The sequence below is a fragment of the Acinonyx jubatus genome, chromosome C2, assembly GCF_027475565.1.
Source record: "Acinonyx jubatus isolate Ajub_Pintada_27869175 chromosome C2, VMU_Ajub_asm_v1.0, whole genome shotgun sequence".
Classification (NCBI taxonomy): Eukaryota; Metazoa; Chordata; class Mammalia; order Carnivora; family Felidae; genus Acinonyx; species Acinonyx jubatus.
The window spans coordinates 123143484-123161133 of NC_069384.1; the positions used below are offsets into that span (position 1 = coordinate 123143484).

General features: G+C 41.9%; 1 protein-coding gene across 1 annotated transcript; it reads left to right on the forward strand.

The window, feature by feature from the left end:
* Window positions 1–1850: 1850 nt before the first annotated feature.
* On the forward strand, window positions 1851–17027 carry A4GNT (alpha-1,4-N-acetylglucosaminyltransferase). The gene is made up of 3 exons (XM_015074206.3): window positions 1851–2375; window positions 9046–9524; window positions 15827–17027. The coding sequence occupies exons 2-3, from the start codon at window positions 9114–9116 to the stop codon at window positions 16439–16441; spliced, it is 1026 nt and encodes a 341-aa protein (XP_014929692.1). The 5' UTR covers window positions 1851–2375; window positions 9046–9113; the 3' UTR covers window positions 16442–17027.
* Window positions 17028–17650: the final 623 nt, after the last annotated feature.

Sequence of the window (17650 nt, forward strand, 5' to 3'; positions counted from 1 at the left end):
TAACAAACTTTCCCCCAAATACAAATTCTAAATGAAATCTTTTTGACTAGTTAGGCTTATTTGGTTTGTTAAGTTACATGGGAAGTATTGTCAAATGATGATAAACCTTCTTAGGTTATATTGTGTGGGTAAATGCTGTTGCATTATATAAAATTCCTAAAGTTAAAAAAATTTTTTTTTTATGTTTTTATTTTATTTTTGAGAGAGAGACAGAGTGTGAGTTGGGGAGGGGCAGAGAGAGAGGGAAATGGAATCTGAAGCAGGCTCCAGGCTTTGAGCTGTCAGTGTAGAGCCGGTTGCGGGGCTTGAACTCACAGACTGAGATCATGACCTGAGCTGAAGTTGGATGCCCAACCGACTAAGCCACCTAAAATTCCTAGTTTTACTATGTCCTGGTATAATGTCATCATTTGATATTTTACTGATTTAAATGTTGTGTGTCACAAAAATAACCACATTTCCTTGTCAACTACATTTTAGGGGACTGTTGTCAGACTTTTAACCATGGCCATTTTTTGAGTCTTTTGTCATTGCGGTTATTATCCTGATGCTCTTGCAACTGTGTTTTAGCTTCAAGGAGATTCACAAAAAGGACTTTTGATGAGCACAGGATTCCGATATCTTTAAGATCATAAAACTAAACTGGGTAAGAATTTTCAGAACTAATGGAAAAATTGCATTCAGACAACAAGAATTAATAACATGAGACAAAGTGAATTGAAAAAGATTATAGTTCTTATGACTCTTGTTTAAAATACTCTCTACTGTTCTCTAATGTTTGCTCTTCCAGATTTAAGAAAACCTTTTCTCTTAAGATCTATGGCTTAATAGAATTTGATAAAATATTTCTTTGTAAGCAAATAGAAACATTTGTCTTTTCTCCCTATCTGAACCCTCCAGAATTCAGAAACTCTAAATGAGAATTCTTTCTCACTTGGCAATTATAGTCATTTACATACATCCAATGAGAATCTGTTTTCCTTGTAACAGGACACCACTGAAAACATTGGCTACATTACCAAGTCTTTAACTAGAATGTCATATTTGAGAGACACCTGCATAGATTCAGATATGACCAGACAGGTTTAAGGAACTAAGATTAACTTTATGAAGCCAGTAAAGTCCCTTGGAAATGTTAGCCTGATACCTTGCTTATAGAGTTCCCAAGAGCCTTACCAGGTAAGTAAAGAATATCACTTCAGGTGCAGGAACCTCAGGATATTTTGGGGACCGCAGGAGAAGAGAAATTCACCCAAATCTACAGGTATTGCAGGTGAGTCTGATGGCAAGTATTTGGCTGGGCTTCTGGCCTTGAGAGGCTATTAAAAGTTCAAAGTGCTGCAGCCGCTCTGGAAAACAGTGTGGAAGTTCCTCAAAAATTAAAAATAGATCCACCCTGTGACCCAGCAGTAGCACTGCTAGGAATTTACCCAAGGGATACAGGAGTGCTGATGCATAGGGGCACTTGCACCCCAATTTTATGGCAGCACTTTCAACAATAGCCAAATTATGGGAAGAGTCTAAATGTCCATCAATTGACGAATGGATAAAGAAGATGTGGTTTACATACACAATGGAATACTACTGGGCAATGAGAAAGAATGAAATCTGGCCATTTGTAGCAACGTGGATGGAATTGGAAAGTGTTATGCTAAGTGAAATAAGTCATACAGAGAAAGACAGATGCCATTTGTCTTCACTCTTATGTGGATCCTGAGAAACTTAACAGAAGACCATGGGGGAGGGGTAGGGGGGAAAAAGAAGTTACAGAGAGGGAGGGAGGCAAACCATAAGAGACTTAAATACTGAGAACAAACTGAGGGTGGATGGAAGGTGGGGGAGAGGGGAAAGTGGGTGATGGGCATTGAGGAGGCACCTGTTGGGATGAGCCCTGGGTGTCATATGGAAACCAATCTGACAGTAAATTATATTTAATATAGAAAAATAAAAGTTCAATGTGAAATTCCTTATAAAAACTTTGAGCAAAGCACATTTTTAAAAACAGATGGTCAATCACTATTCTTGCTATGTTTATGTAAATAAGTAGGACAAATTTGTTAAAAAATGGACTTATTTTACAAATGAATTAATTTTAATTTTGCTACCTTCAACAGAAACGAGGGTGCTTTTAGGGACAAAAATTAAGTTTCAACAACACACCCTTCATAGATGTGAGATTCTAGTTCTGAATCTGAATGTTTGTTTGCCTATAAAATCAGGCTGGATCCTGAATTCTTCTGGTTTCCTCAAATGCCTGGCTATGACTCTCCAAATGAAGGTTTCCAGTTTTCTCCCATTCTCTTGACCTGGAATCACTGACAACTAAAACTGCCCCTTTTTCTGAAGGCCTGCAAACTGAAACTAGACAACTTGAGGTAAACTTCAGAGAAATTTCTTTCTTTCCTTTTTATTTTATACATTTTTTATTGTTTATTTATATTTGAGAGAGAGAAGGCGTAGCGGGAGCAGTAGAGAGAGACGGAGACAGAATCTGAAGCAGGCTCCAGGCTCCCAGCTGTCAGCACAGAGCCTGATGCAGGGCTTGAACCCATGAGCTGTGAGATCATGACCTGAGTTGAAGTTGGATGCTTAACCAACTGAGCCACCCAGGCGCCCCCAGAGAAATTTCTACAATAGCTCATGTATAGATGCTCTTCATGCCTGTTGCTCTATGGGCCACTCAAAAGAATGAATTATTATTTTCCTGTTTCTTTTTTTTCCAATATATGAAATTTATTGTCAAATTGGTTTCCATACAACATCCAGTCCTCATCCCAACAGGTGCCCTCCTCAATACCCATCACCCACCCTCCCCTCCCTCCCATCCCCCATCAACCCTCAATTTGTTCTCAGTTTTTAAGAGTCTCTTATACTTTGGCTCTCTCCCACTCTAACCTCTTTTTTTTTCCTTCCCCTCCCCCATGGGTTTCTGTTAAGTTTCTCAGGATCCACATAAGAGTGAAAACATATGGTATCTGTCTTTCTCTGTATGACTTATTTCACTTAGCATAACACTCTCCATTTCCATCCATATTGCTACAAAGGGCCATATTTCATTCTTTCCCATTGCCACGTAGTACTCCATTGTGTATATAAACCACAATTTCTTTATCCATTTGTCAATTGATGGACATTTAGGCTCTTTCCATAATTTGGCTATTGTTGAGAGTGCTGCTATAAACATTGGGGTACAAGTGCCCCTATGCATCAGTACTCCTGTATCCCTTGGGTAAATTCCTAGCAGTGCTACTGCTGGGTCTTAGGGTACATCTATTTTTAATTTTTTGAGGAACCTCCACACTGTTTTCCAGAGCGGCTGCACCACTTTGCATTCCCACCAACAGTGTAAGAAGGTTCCCGTTTCTCCACATCCTCTCCAGCATCTATAGTCTCCTGATTTGTTCATTTTGGCCACTCTGACTGGTGTGAGGTGATATCTGAGTGTGGTTTTGATTTGTATTTCCCTGATGAGTAGTGACGTTGAGCATCTTTTCATGTGCCTGTTGGCCATCCGGATGTCTTCTTTAGAGAAGTGTCTATTCATGTTTTCTGCCCATTTCTTCACTGGATTATTTGTTTTTTGGGTGTGGAGGTTAGTGAGCTCTTTATAGATTTTGGATACTAGCCCTTTGTCCGATATGTCATTTGCAAATATCTTTTCCCATTCCGTTAGTTGCCTTTTAGTTTTGTTGATTGTGTCCTTTGCTGTGCAGAAGCTTTTTATCTTCATGAGGTCCCAGTAGTTCATTTTTGCTTTTAATTCCCTTGCCTTTGGGGATGCGTCAAGTAAGAAATTGCTACGGCTGAGGTCAGAGAGGTCTTTTCCTGCTTTCTCCTCTAGGGTTTTGATGGTTTCCTGTCTCACATTCAGGTTCTTTATCCATTTTGAGTTTATTTTTGTGAATGGTGTGAGAAAGTGGTCTAGTTTCAACCTTCTGCATGTTGCTGTCCAGTTCTCCCAGCACCATTTGTTAAAGAGACTGTCTTTTTTCCATTGGATATTCTTTCCTGCTTTGTCAAAGATTAGTTGGCCATACTTTTGTGAGTCTAGTTCTGGGGTTTCTATTTTATTCCATTGGTCTATATGTCTGTTTTTGTGCCAATACCATGCTGTCTTGATGATCACAGCTTTGTAGTGGAGGCTAAAGTCTGGGATTGTGATGCCTCCTGCTTTGGTCTTCTTCTTCAAAATTACTTTGGCTATTCGGGGCCTTTTCTGGTTCCATATGAATTTTAGGATTGCTTGTTCTAGCTTCGAGAAGAATGCTGGTGCAATTTTGATTGGGATTGCATCGAATGTGTAGATAGCTTTGGGTAGTATTGACATTTTGACAATATTTATTCTTCCAATCCATGAGCATAGAATGTTTTTCCATTTCTTTATATATTCTTCAATTTCCTTCATAAGCTTTCTATAGTTTTCAGCATACAGATCTTTTACATCTTTGGTTAGATTTGTCCCTAGGTATTTTATGCTTCTTGGTGCAATTGTGAATGGGATCAGTTTCTTTATTTGTCTTTCTGTTGCTTCATTATTAGTGTGTAAGAATGCAACTGATTTCTGTACATTGATTTTGTATCCTGCAACTTTGCTAAATTCATGTATCAGTTGTAGCAGATTTTGGTGGAGTCTATCGGATTTTCCATGTATAATATCATCTGCAAAAGTGTCATCTGCAAAAAATGAAAGCTTAACTTCATCTTTGCCGATTTTGATGCCTTTGATTTCCTTTTGTTGTCTGATTGTTGATGCTAGAACTTCCAACACTATGTTAAACAACAGCGGTGAGAGTGGACATCCCTGTTGTGTTCCTGATCTCAGGGAAAAAGCTCTCAGTTTTTCCCCATTGAGGATGATGTTAGCTGTGGGCTTTTCATAAATGGCTTTTATGATGTTTAAGTATGTTCCTTCTATCCTGACTTTCTCAAGGGTTTTTATTAAGAAAGGATGCTGAATTTTGTCAAATGCTTTTTCTGCATCGATTGACAGGATCATATGGTTCTCATCTTTTCTTTTATTAATGTGATGTATCACGTTGATGGATTTGTGAATGTTGAACCAGCCCTGCAGCCCAGGAATGAATCCCACTTGACCATGGTGAATCATTCTTTTTGTATGCTCTTGAATTCGATTTGCTAGTATCTTATTGAGAATTTTTGCATCCATATTCATCAGGGATATTGGCCTGTAGTTCTCTTTTTTTACTGGGTCTCTGTCTGGTTTAGGAATCAAAGTAATACTGGCTTCATAGAATGAGTCTGGAAGTTTTCCTTCCCTTTCTATTTTTTGGAATAGCTTGAGAAGGATAGGTATTATCTCTGCTTTAAACATCTGGTAGAACTCCCCTGGGAAGCCATCTGGTCCTGGACTCTTATTTGTTGGGAGATTTTTGATAACTGACTCAATTTCTTCACTGGTTATGGGTCTGTTCAAGCTTCCTATTTCCTCCTGATTGAGTTTTGGATGTGTGTGGGTGTTTAGGAATTTGTCCATTTCTTCCAGGTTGTCCAGTTTGTTGGCATATAATTTTTCATAGTATTCCCTGATAATTGCTTGTATTTCTGAGGGATTGGTTGTAATAATTCCATTTTCATTCATGATTTTATTTATTTGGGTCATCTCCCTTTTCTTTTTGAGAAGCATGGCTAGAGGTTTATCAATTTTGTTTATTTTTTCAAAAAACCAACTCTTGGTTTCATTGATCTGCTCTACAGTTTTTTTAGATTCTATATTGTTTATTTCTGCTCTGATCTTTATTATTTCTCTTCTTCTGCTGGGTTTAGGCTGTCTTTGCTGTTCTGCTTCTATTTCCTTTAGGTGTGCTGTTAGATTTTGTATTTGGGATTTTTCTTGTTTCTTGAGATAGGCCTGGATTGCAATGTATTTTCCTCTCAGGACTGCCTTCACTGCATCCCAAAGCATTTGGATTGTTGTATTTTCATTTTCGTTTGTTTCCATATATTTTTAAATTTCTTCTCTAATTGCCTAGTTGACCCACTCATTCTTTAGTAGGGTGTTCTTTAACCTCCATGCTTTTGGAGGTTTTCCAGACTTTTTCCTATGGTTGATTTCAAGCTTCATAGCACTGTGGTCTGAAAGTATGCATGGTATGATCTCAATTCTTGTATACTTATGAAGGGCTGTTTTGTGACCCAGTATGTGATCTATCTTGGAGAATGTTCCATGTGCACTCGAGAAGAAAGAATATTCTGTTGCTTTGGGATGCAGAGTTCTAAATATATCTGTCAAGTCCATCTGATCCAATGTATCATTCAGGGCCCTTGTTTCTTTATTGACCGTGTGTCTAGATGATCTATCCATTGCTGTAAGTGGAGTGTTAAAGTTCCCTACAATTACCACATTCTTATCAATAAGGTTGCTTATGTTTGTAATTGTTTTATATATTTGGGGGCTCCCGTATTCAGCGCATAGACATTTATAATTGTTAGCTCTTCCTGATGGATAGACCCTGTACTTATTATATAATGCCCTTCTTCATCTCTTGTTGCAGCCTTTAATTTAAAGTCTAGTTTGTCTGATATAAGTATGGCTACTCCAGCTTTCTTTTGACTTCCAGTAGCATGATAAATAGTTCTCCATCCCCTCAATTTCAATCTGAAGGTGTCCTCAGGTCTAAAATGAGTCTCTTGTAGACAGCAAATAGATGGGTCTTGTGTTTTTATCCATTCTGATACCCTATGTCTTTTGGTTGGCGAATTTAGTCCATTTACATTCAGTGTTATTATAGAAAGATACGGGTTTAGAGTCGTTGTGATGTCCTTAGGTTTCATGCTTGTAGCGATGTCTCTGGTACTTTGTCTCACAGGATCCCCCTTAGGATCTCTTGTAGGGCTGGTTTAGTGGTGACGAATTCCCTCAGTTTTTGTTTGTTTGGGAAGACCTTTCTCTCTCCTTCTATTCTAAATGACAGACTTGTTGGATAAAGGATTCTCGGTTGCATATTTTTTCTGTTCATCACATTGAAGATTTCCTGCCATTGCTTTCTGGCCTGCCAAGTTTCAGTACAGAGATTGGTCACGAGTCTTATCAGTCTCCCTTCATATGTTAGAGCACGTTTATCCCTAGCTGCTTGCAGAATTTTCTCTTTATCCTTGTATTTTTCCAGTTTCACTATGATATGTCGTGCAGAAGATCGATTCAAGTTATGTCTGAAGGGAGTTCTCTGTGCCTCTTGGATTTCAATGCCTTTTTCCTTCCCCAGATCAGGGAAGTTCTCAGCTATTATTTCTTCAAGTACACCTTCAGCACCTTTCCCTCTCTCTTCCTCCTCTGGAATACCAATTATGCGTAGATTATTTCTCTTTAGTGCATCACTTAGTTCTCTAATTTTCCCCTCATACTCCTGGATTTTTTTATCTCTCTTTTTCTCAGCTTCCTCTTTTTCCATAATTTTATCTTCTAGTTCACCTATTCTCTCCTCTGTGTCTTCAATCCGAGCCATGGTTGTCTCCATTTTATTTTGCAGTTCATTTTTTTTTTTAACTTTTAATGTTTATTTATTTTTGAGACAGAGAGAGACAGAGCATGAACGGGGGAGGGTCAGAGAGAGGGAGACACAGAATCTGAAACAGGCTCCAGGCTCTGAGCTGTCAGCACAGAGCCCGACGCGGGGCTCGAACTCACGGACCGTGAGATCATGACCTGAGCCGAAGTCAGACGCTCAACCGACTGAGCCACCCAGGCGCCCCTGCAGTTCATTTATAGCATTTTTTTTTAGCTCCTCCTGACTGTTCCTTAGTCCCTTGATCTCTGTAGCAATAGATTCTCTGCTGTCCTCTATACTGTTTTCAAGCCCAGCGATTAATTTTATGACTATTATTCTAAATTCACTTTCTGTTATATTGTTTAAATCCTTTTTGATCAGTTCATTAGCTGTCATTATTTCCTGGAAGTTTTTTTGAGGGGAATTCTTCCGTTTTGTCATTTTGGATAGTCTCTGGAGTGGTGCGGAACTGCAAGGCACTTCCCCTGTGCTGTCTTGAATAACTTGCGTTGGTGGGCGGGGCTGCAGTCCGACCTCATGTCTGCCCCCAGCCTACCGCTGGGGCCACAGTCAGACTGGTGTATACCTTCTCTTCCCCTCTCCTAGGGGCGGGTTTCATTGTGGGGTGGCATGGCCCGTATGGGCTACTTGCACACTGCCAGGCTCGTGGTGCTGGGATCTGGCATATTAGCTGGGGTGGATTGGCAAAGTGCACAGGGGCGGGAGGGGCAGGATCAGCTCGCTTTTCCTTCAGTGATCCACTTTGGGAGGGGCCCTGCAGCACCGGGAGGGAGTCAGACCCGCCGAGGGAGGGATGGATCCGCAGAAGCACAGTGTTGGGTGTTTGCGTGGTGCAAGCAAGTTCCTTGGCAGGAACTGGTTCCCTTTGGGATTTTGGCTGGGGGATGGGTGAGGAAGATGGCGCTGGTGAGCACCTTTGTTCCCTGCCAAGCTGAGCTCTGTCGTCTAGGCCTCAACAATTCTCTCTCCCGTTGCCCTCCAGCCTTCCCGCTCTCTGAGCAGAGCTGTTAACTTATAACCTTCCATATGTTAAGTCCTGCTTGCTGTCAGAACACACTCCGTCCGGCCCCTCTGCTTTTGCCAGCCAGACTCAGGGGCTCTGCTTGGCTGGCGGGCTGCCCCTCCCCCCGGCTCCCTCCCCCCGGTCCGTGTAGTGTGCACCGCCTCTCCGCCCTTCCTACCCTCTTCCGTGGACCTCTCGTCTACGCTTGGCTCCAGAGAATCCGTTCTGCTAGTCTTCTGGCGGTTTTCTGGGTCATTTAGGCAGGTGTAGGTGGAATGTAAGTGATCAGCAGGACGCGGTGAGCTCAGCGTCCTCCTACGCCGCCATCTTCCCACCTGTATCTACCTTATTTTCCTGTTTCGAATCGTCCTCAAATTCCTCCGATAAACCCTAGTGACTGCATTTTTCTCGTTAATATTATTGTACCTGATTTGATCATATTTCATTGAGGATTTAAACAATCAAATCTTAGAAGTGATATTCATGCATCATTTTCTTATGTGCTCTCTTGATCAGGTTTGGAGAATGTATTTTTGTAATTAGCCGTGTTGATTTAAAGGAGCAGGCGGGAGAGAGGAGTAGACATGCTGAAGGAACTCCAGTTCTTCCTGTCGGCCATCCTGCTGCTTGCCTGTGTCTTCTTCTACCAGCTCAGCCTGAAGTCCAGCTGTCTCTTCTCTTGCCTTCCTCCCCAAAAGGCCCAGCAAGACCCGGAAGCCCTCCTGGGCCATGGGCATGGCATTGTGTTCATAGAGACCTCAGAGAGAATGGAGCCAACGCCTCTGGTCTCTTGTGCTGTGGAATCTGCTGCCAAGACTTACCCAGAGAAGCCCGTGGTGTTCTTCATGAAGGGTCTCAACACCACCACACGGCTGCCCTCAAACTCCACTTACCCAGCCTTTTCCCTCCTCTCAGCCATAGACAATGTTTTCCTCTTCCCTTTGGATATGAAAAGGCTGTTTGAAGACACACCATTGCGTTCATGGTACACTCACGTAAGTGTTCAGAGAATCTTAGAATGTCAGTGTTGGGAGGTACCACAAAAAATGAGTCCAATCTCCTCATATTTTGAATAGGTAAACTGAGCATAAGGACTCAGTGTCAGAGATGGGACCAGAACCCAGACCCTGGTCTTCTTTGTACAGGGTTGAGTCCTGATTCAAACAAACAGGAGAGACTTCAGTTAGGTTTATCTCTAGCCTGGTGTCTTTTGCTTCCAGCCTTATTTCTTAGGAACTATGTTTCTCTTGAGACCATTCTTAATGAATGAGTTTCGGTAACTTTTATGGGGGTATAATCACTTATTTTTCACTTATTTAAACTCATCTGTGTTAAACTGTTTTTTTGCATTTGAATGGGAAATGAGGCAATATTTAACTTGAAGATGATGTAAATAGTGAACTCATGAAAAATCAGATGGGGTGCTGCTATATGAGATTGGGTTATATTGAGATACAACCAAGACATGCCAGGAGCTCTTGGGAATTTTGTAATCTTCATCTTAGCAACATAGTATAATAAGGAAATAACATTTCAATTAAATATTTCTCTCACAGAGGGCCCACAATCAGATAACGCTTAAGTAAATTATAGTACAACCACTCAATGATTCCACTATGCAGGCTTTAGCCATGACATCTTATGAAGACTACAACACAATATGGAATAAATACACTTGTATTAGAATGTAATTGTAATTATTTTACCTATGTACCACCCTTCCCCCCAACCACATGGAAGAAAAAATCCTGAAGAAAATACACAACACACGGTGATAATAGGTGTGTTAGTGTGATTGGATTGGGAGTGCATTTAGTGATGAGAATAAGTTAATTTTATAAATAAAATTATTATTATTATTATTATTTTTAATATATGAAATTTACTGTCAAATTGGTTTCCATACAACACCCAATGCTCATCCCAACAGGTGCCCTTCTCAATGCCCATCACCCACCCTCCCCTCCCTCCCACCCCCCCATCAGCCCTCAGTTTGTTCTCAGTTTTTAAGAGTCTCTTATGCTTTGGCTCTCTCCCGCTCTAACCTCTCTTTTTTTTTTTTTTTCTTCTCCTCCCCCATGGGTTCCTGTTAAGTTTCTCAGGATCCATGTAAGAGTGAACACATATGGTATCTGTCTTTCTCTGTATGGCTTTAATTATTTTAAAAACAAAAAAATAATTTAAAAATTGGCATCAAAATTATACCATTTGCTTATCCTGTAAAGTCCTTTCTAAGTTCTAATCATAGGCTAGACCAAATGTCAGATGGTAAATACTTTGTAAAGGGGCCAGACAGTGAATACTTAAGGCTTTGCAGGCCAAGAGGCAATATTGAGGCCATTATGGCGGTACTTGTGTTAGTTTCCTATGGCTGCTGTATCAAATGACCACAAACTTGGTGACCTAAACCAAGAGAGATTTGTTCTTTTTTGGTGATGGAGGCCAAAAGTGCCAAATCCATTTCACCGAATGGAAATCAGGTGCTGGCAGGGCCCCAGTTCCCAAGGAAGCTCTTAGGAAAAACCCTTCCAGTGGAGATCTGCACATGTCCTTTTCCTCTGTGTGTGTGAACTTTCCCTCTACATCTTTTTTTCTTTCTTTCTTTCTTTCTTTCTTTCTTTCTTTCTTTCTTTCTTTCTTTCTTTTACCACTTTAGTGATGAATGACTGACATATGAAAAGCTGGACAACTTGGTGAGTTTAAGATGCGGCTGTTTTTTTGTTTTGTTTTGTTTTCTTAATTTTTTTTTTTTTTTTTTTTTTTTTACATCTGTCTTTAAAGGATACTTGTGATAGCATTTAGGGCCCAAATCAGGACAACCCAGGATAATCTCCCCATCTCAAGATCCTTCATGTGATCACATCTGCAAAGACCCTTTTCTCAAATGCGGTAACATTTACAGGTTCTGGGATGTAGGACCTGGGGTCTTTGAGTGGCCATTATTCAGTCCACTACAGTATTTATATATAAAAAATGAAAACTCCTATCATGCCCTGCCTCATTCACCTGGGGACTGAGTGTGTGCTTTCCTGGGTGGAGGACACATTTGAGCCTACTTACTGTCATCTGGAGACATTTACTGGACTAAGCAACCGGTATGTGGGGGAAGTGGCCAGTTTTACTTTTGACTCTATGTGACTTCCATAACCAGGGTGCCCATCTCTTGTCCTGAAGAGCCTGCAAGTCTCAAATTCAGACTCCTCAGGAGGCGATGAAGCAGCTCATCAGACTGAGATTTTACCGGCAGCTGCCAGCACAGGGGTCCCAACAAATAGTTGGTGACAAGCGCAGGCCCCTCGGAAGGAGCAGGACAGGCCACAGGCTGGGAAGGCAGGCCCTGGCAGCAGAGAGGGTCCCTGGAGGGGACATGCTGGCTAGGTCCCTGTCGCTCTCAGGGCTAGCCTGCTAGATGGTGTTCCAGGAGATCTAAACAAGAACAGCAGTCTGTTGGCCTACTTTCCCCACAGCTGGGCTAGACTAACGTTACCTAAACTGTGTTACGCTCCTTACACAAATAAATTTCTGCCCAAATTGTTTTGGAAGGTGAGATGCTGCATTCTACACCGTAAAAAAAATTTTCCCTCATGGACTAATCACGTACATGAAGAGATTAAAGCCTCTGTACTTCTGAACTAAAGAAACAGTAATTTGATTCAACCAGAATCTTCCAAACTTATTTGAGCATGAACACCTCTTTCAGTAGGACATAAATGTTTTCTTAGAGCTGATGTCTCATAGAGCACAGCCTGGGTCTTCTGAGCTGTACCTCAATTTTACAAGGTTGAATTTTAGGAACAAGGTGGGCCCTGGGACACAGAACCCTTAAGTGTCTGCCCCATCTGAGCCCGCAGGGTACTGCACTAAGCCATGCATCTGCAGTGATCACACCATGATAATTTTGGGGTGCTGGTCTGTGGTATGTTCTGCTCCATTGGGGATGACCTAATGTGCCATCACTTGCTGGTTTGCTGCACTGATTTGGCAACTGTAGCCTTTAAAGATGTCTGGGGTTGCGTACTGTGGGGTAGGAAGGGGATGAGCAGTCAGAATCCTAATCCCCTTCCCGGAGCTCACCCCTGTGGGAGCTTTTGTGTTTTAGTAGATTTAGTCCAATGCCCACAAAAAGGCAGGCTTCTTCCTCCTGTGATTTCGTGTGGCTTTTGATATCCTATGTATCTGTTCACTAACACTCACCAATTTACCAAATAATCAATTTTACTTATTTTTACCAAAACCTTATTTTTTTTTGAATGAGTGGATCTCTGGAGCCAGACTGGCTGGGTTCAAATTCAGCCTCTGCCTCTCTCACCTTGGACAAATTACTGAATTTCTTGTTTCTTTTATCTCTTAACTTGAAAAATGGGAATAATCATAATATCGGTCTTTGAGCATTTGTGTAGATTATAAAGAGCTTGGAACAGTTTTTGATAAATTTTGGCTGTTATTATTTATGAGGTTTTCAGCAATTGTATACAATTTTGTGATGTTAACAATTTGTGTAAAGATTCTTGCAAAGTATTAATTGTCTTGCCTTCATTTGGCTTTATAGCAATGATTTTTTTTAATTAAAATTTTTTTTTTGTTTAATGTTTATTTTTGAGAGAGAGAGAGAGAGGGAGACAGAGTGTGAGTGGGGAAGGGACAGAGAGAGAGAGGGAGACACAGAATCTGAAGTAGGCTCCAGGCTCTGAGCTGTCAGCACAGAGCTGGATGTGGGGCTCAAACTCATGAACTGTAAGATCATGACCTGAGCCAAACAAAGTCAGATGCTTAACCAAATGAGCCACCCAGGCGCCCCTATAGCAGAGTTTTTTTTTTAAGTGTTTTTTTTTTAAATGTTTATTTATTTTTGAGAGAGAGAGAGAGAGAGAGTATGAGTGGGGTGGGGCAGACACACACACACACACACACACACACACACACAGAATCTGAAGCAGGCTCTAGGCTCTGAGCTGTCAGCACAGAGCCTGACTCGGGGCTCAAACTCACCAACTGTGAGATCATGACCTGAGTCGAAGTTGGATGCTTAACCAATGAGCAATCCAGGTGCCTCCCTTTAGCAGAGTTTTAAAGAATGTTTATTAAAAAATAAATAAGTAGATAAATAAATAAATAATAAATAAATAAATAATGTTTATTTTGTCAGGGCACGTGGGTGGCTCAGTTAAGCGTCTGACTCCTGTTTTCGGCTCAGGTCATAATCTCCTGGTTCATGCCCACGTTGGGCTCTGTCCTGACAGTGTAGTGCGAAGCCTGCTTGAGATTCTCTCTCTTTCCCTCTCTCTATGCCCCTTACCCAGGCACACTCTCTTCCTCTCTTTCTAAATAAATAAATAAACTTAAAAAAAAATGCCAAATGTTTATGTTCAATCTTTCTTTACTTTCAATTCATTCATTGGGGCGCCTGGGTGGCTTAGTCAGTTGAGCGTCTGACTTCAGCTTAGGTCATGATCTGATGGTTCATTGGTTTGAGCCCCACATGGTCTCACTGCTGTCAGCGTGGAGCCCACTTTAGATCCTCTGTCCACCCCACCCCCCCTGCCCTTCCCTTGCTAGTGTTTCTCTTTCTCTCTCAAAATTCATTAAAAAAAAATTATTTATTTATTTATTTATTTATTTATTTACGTAGGCTCCATGCCCTGTGTGGAGCCCAGCGTGGGGCTTGAACTCACAACCCTGAGATGAAGACTTGAGCTGAGATCAAGTGTTAGGGTCATCCAGTTGTCTCTATCTCAATCTTTTAATCAATATGTTTCAATCCAGAAAAATCTATTTTGTTTTCTCTATTCAAACTTTTAGCATTCCATTTGAGAAGGTTGCTGTCTATAGTGATTAGTTTTTATTGCCATTTATAAAGATTGTTTTTTATTCTTTTTAGAGTCACTTTCTGCTTTGCTCCCTTTTTTAGCATTTGCAGTCATCCTCGACTCCTCTCTCCCCCTCCACATCCAATCCATCCACACCCTGACCCTCTTCATCTTTACTGTGTGCCTAGGATCTGAACATTTCATCTGCCTTCCTAACTTGCCTCTGTGTTTCTGCCCTTGCTGCCTCCCAAGCCCTGCCCCTGTCTGTTTGCCACAGAGGACCCTTTCAAGACTGAGTCAGGTCACATCACTCCTTTCTTCTAAACCTTCAAGTAATTTCAGTCTTCAGATAACTCCAGTCTACGTGATCCATCCTCCCTCTCCACCCACCCCTCTCTGCTCTCATCTCCTACCCCTCCTTCACTGCCCTGCTTTGGCCACACTACTCTGTTCTCTGTTTCTGCACACAGTGATTGTATTCCTACCTCAGGGCCCTTGAGCTCTCTGAAACCCAAGGTAAGATAGTGTTCCACCCTGCCCCTTTCATATCCTCCTCACCCAGCTGTTTTTCCTTCATAGTCCTTGTGAACACCTGACATATTATATATTGATTTATTTATCGTCTATCTCCTCCAGGTAGGGATTTTTGTCTGTCTGTTCATTGCTCTCTCCCTAGCAGCTATAACAGAGCTTGGCACATTGAAAGTAGGCCCTCAATGGGGTGCCGGGGTGGCTCAATTGGTTAAGTGTCTGACTTCGGCCCAGGTCATGATCTCACACTTCGTGGGCCTGAGCCCTGCGTTGGGCTCTGTGCTGACAGCTCAGAGCCTGGAGCCTGCTTCCGATTTTGGTTCTCTCTCTCTCTCTGCCCCTCCCCCACTTGTGCTCTCTCTCTGGCTCTCAAAAATAACTAAATGTTAAAAAAAATTTTTTTTTAAAGGAAATTAGGGCCTCAATGAATATCATTAAAGGAAATAATTAGTGAGAGAAGGCATGCATGCATTTTAAGATTCTTTTACCAATTTCTCAAGAAGCGTACATATTGATCTATTCTATAGTTTCCTAGTTTACTTTTTCTTTATTAGTTTTTAGCATTTCTAGGACTCAAAAAATTCCTGCTTCACAGTTTCATATTTGTGGTTAAACTACACCCTGCTGAAAATGGCTCATATGGTTTATTGTGAAATCCCTTCAGGGTTTCTTCTTTACCATTCTACTGCTTTAATTAAAAACAAACAAAAACCAAATTCGTGAATTCTTTAAAAGCTTGCAAAGTCTGCCCATTGACATTGGTTGCTGTAAACTTTTCACTTACAGGCAAATTTTGGGGTGGAGGTAAGTTTGGTCAATTTGTAAAATTGGGTTTTTGTAAGCAGATTTTCGAGAAGCTGGCTTGCTTCCTTCTCCTCAGCTACCGTGGGCTGGCCTCACGTTGTGACACCCTTCCTTTTTCTCCTGCTGCTGTGGCTGATTTGCACGTGTTCCTGCAGATCAACGCCAGTGTGGAGAGCAACTGGCTCCACGTCAGCTCAGATGCGTCCCGCCTGGCCATCATCTGGAAATATGGCGGCATCTACATGGACACCGATGTCATCTCCATCCGGCCCATCCCTGAGGAGAACTTTCTGGCTGCACAGTCTTCTCAGTACTCTAGTAATGGGGTGTTTGGATTCCTGCCCCACCACCCCTTCCTGTGGGAGTGCATGGAAAACTTTGTAGAACACTACAATTCAGACATCTGGGGCAACCAGGGTCCCAGTTTGATGACAAGGATGTTGAGACTGTGGTGCAAACTTAGAGACTTCCAGGAGGTGAGTGATTTCAGGTGTTTGAACCTGTCCTTCCTACACCCTCAGAGATTTTACCCCATCTCCTATCCAGAGTGGAGGCGCTACTATGAAGTCTGGGACAAAGACCTGAGCTTCAATGACTCCTACGCCCTGCATCTGTGGAACTACATGAACAACGAAGGAAGGACTGTGGTTAGAGGGAGCAACACGCTGGTGGAAAATCTCTGCCGTAAGCACTGTCCCAGGACTTACAGGGACCTGATTCAAAGCCCAGAGGGGTCAGTGACTGGGGAGGTGGGTCCAGGTAACAAATAGAACCCACACTGGCTCTATGTTATAGAACTGGTTCCTGGAGTGCCAGCGTGCATGCAGCTCATGTCCACGTTCCCCAGGGGTGGGGGGGTTTACCCACGTATCGCTTAGGCTCAGCTTTCTCTGTCTATAATACAAAAATCCCAAAGACCATTGGTGTATAAAATATAGCTTATTTCTCTCTCATGTAAAAGAAGTCTGAAGGCAGGCGATTCAGGGGGGGTGTGGTCACTGTGGTCATTGGGGACCCAGGTTTCTTGCATCTTTCTTGTTTGTTATCCTTAGCGTCCATAGCCCCTGGTCTATGTGGCTGCTTGGTATCCAGCCCATTATGTCTGCATTTCAGGCAGCAGGATGAAGGAAGGAGGAACGTACCCCTCCTTTATTTTATGAAAACTTCCTATAAGTACTGTGTAACACTTGCCTTTACATCTCACTCACTCACTGCAAGAGATGCTGAAAAATTTAAGGAGGAAGAGAAGAAAATGGGTGTTAGGAGAGGCAGCTAACAGTTTTGCTACCTGTTAAATTTACTTCTGTAAGATTAATTTCAGCAGAATGGACTAGGGACAAAGAGTCTTAATTTCTGATCTTGGGACAAAGAGTCTTGATATCCTGACTTTGATATTCATTAGTGAATTCAGTCAATGAATATTAACCAAGCCCCTTCTGTGTGCCAAGCACTGATTTAGTTGCTGAAAATACTGCTGGATCAAGCAGACATGGTTCCGTCTTAGTCAGTTTGGGCTGCAGTAACAAAGTACCACGGACTGGGTGGTTTATAAGCAACAGAAATTTATTTTTCACAGTTCTGGAGGCTGGTAGTCCAAGATTAGGGTGCCAGCACAGTCAGGTTCTAGTAAGGATCCTCTTCTGGTGGCAGAGGGCACTTTTCTTGTAGAATTCTCGTAGAGGGGAAGGGGTCAAGGGAGCTCTCTGGGGTCCTTTTTATAGAGAAACTAATCCCACTCATGAGGGCTTCACCCTCATGACCTAATTACCTCCCAAAGGCCCCACTTTCTAATATCATCACATTGAGGGTTAGGATTTCAACATATGAATGTTTTTTAACATTTATTCATTTTTGAGAGAGAGAGAGAGAGAGAGAGGGACAGAGAGAGAATGAGTGGGGGAGGGAGACACATAATCTGAAGCAGGCTCCAGGCGAGCTGTCAGCACAGAACCCAACATGGGGCTCGAACCCATGAACCG

Excerpts from the sequence above, each read along its gene's own strand:
- A4GNT (XM_015074206.3), top strand. The coding sequence starts at position 9,114 with ATGCTGAAGGAACTCCAGTTCTTCCTGTCGGCCATCCTGCTGCTTGCC. Across the intron at positions 9,525-15,826 it reads TGCGTTCATGGTACACTCAC|ATCAACGCCAGTGTGGAGAG; the intron begins GTAAGTGTTCAG and ends GTGTTCCTGCAG.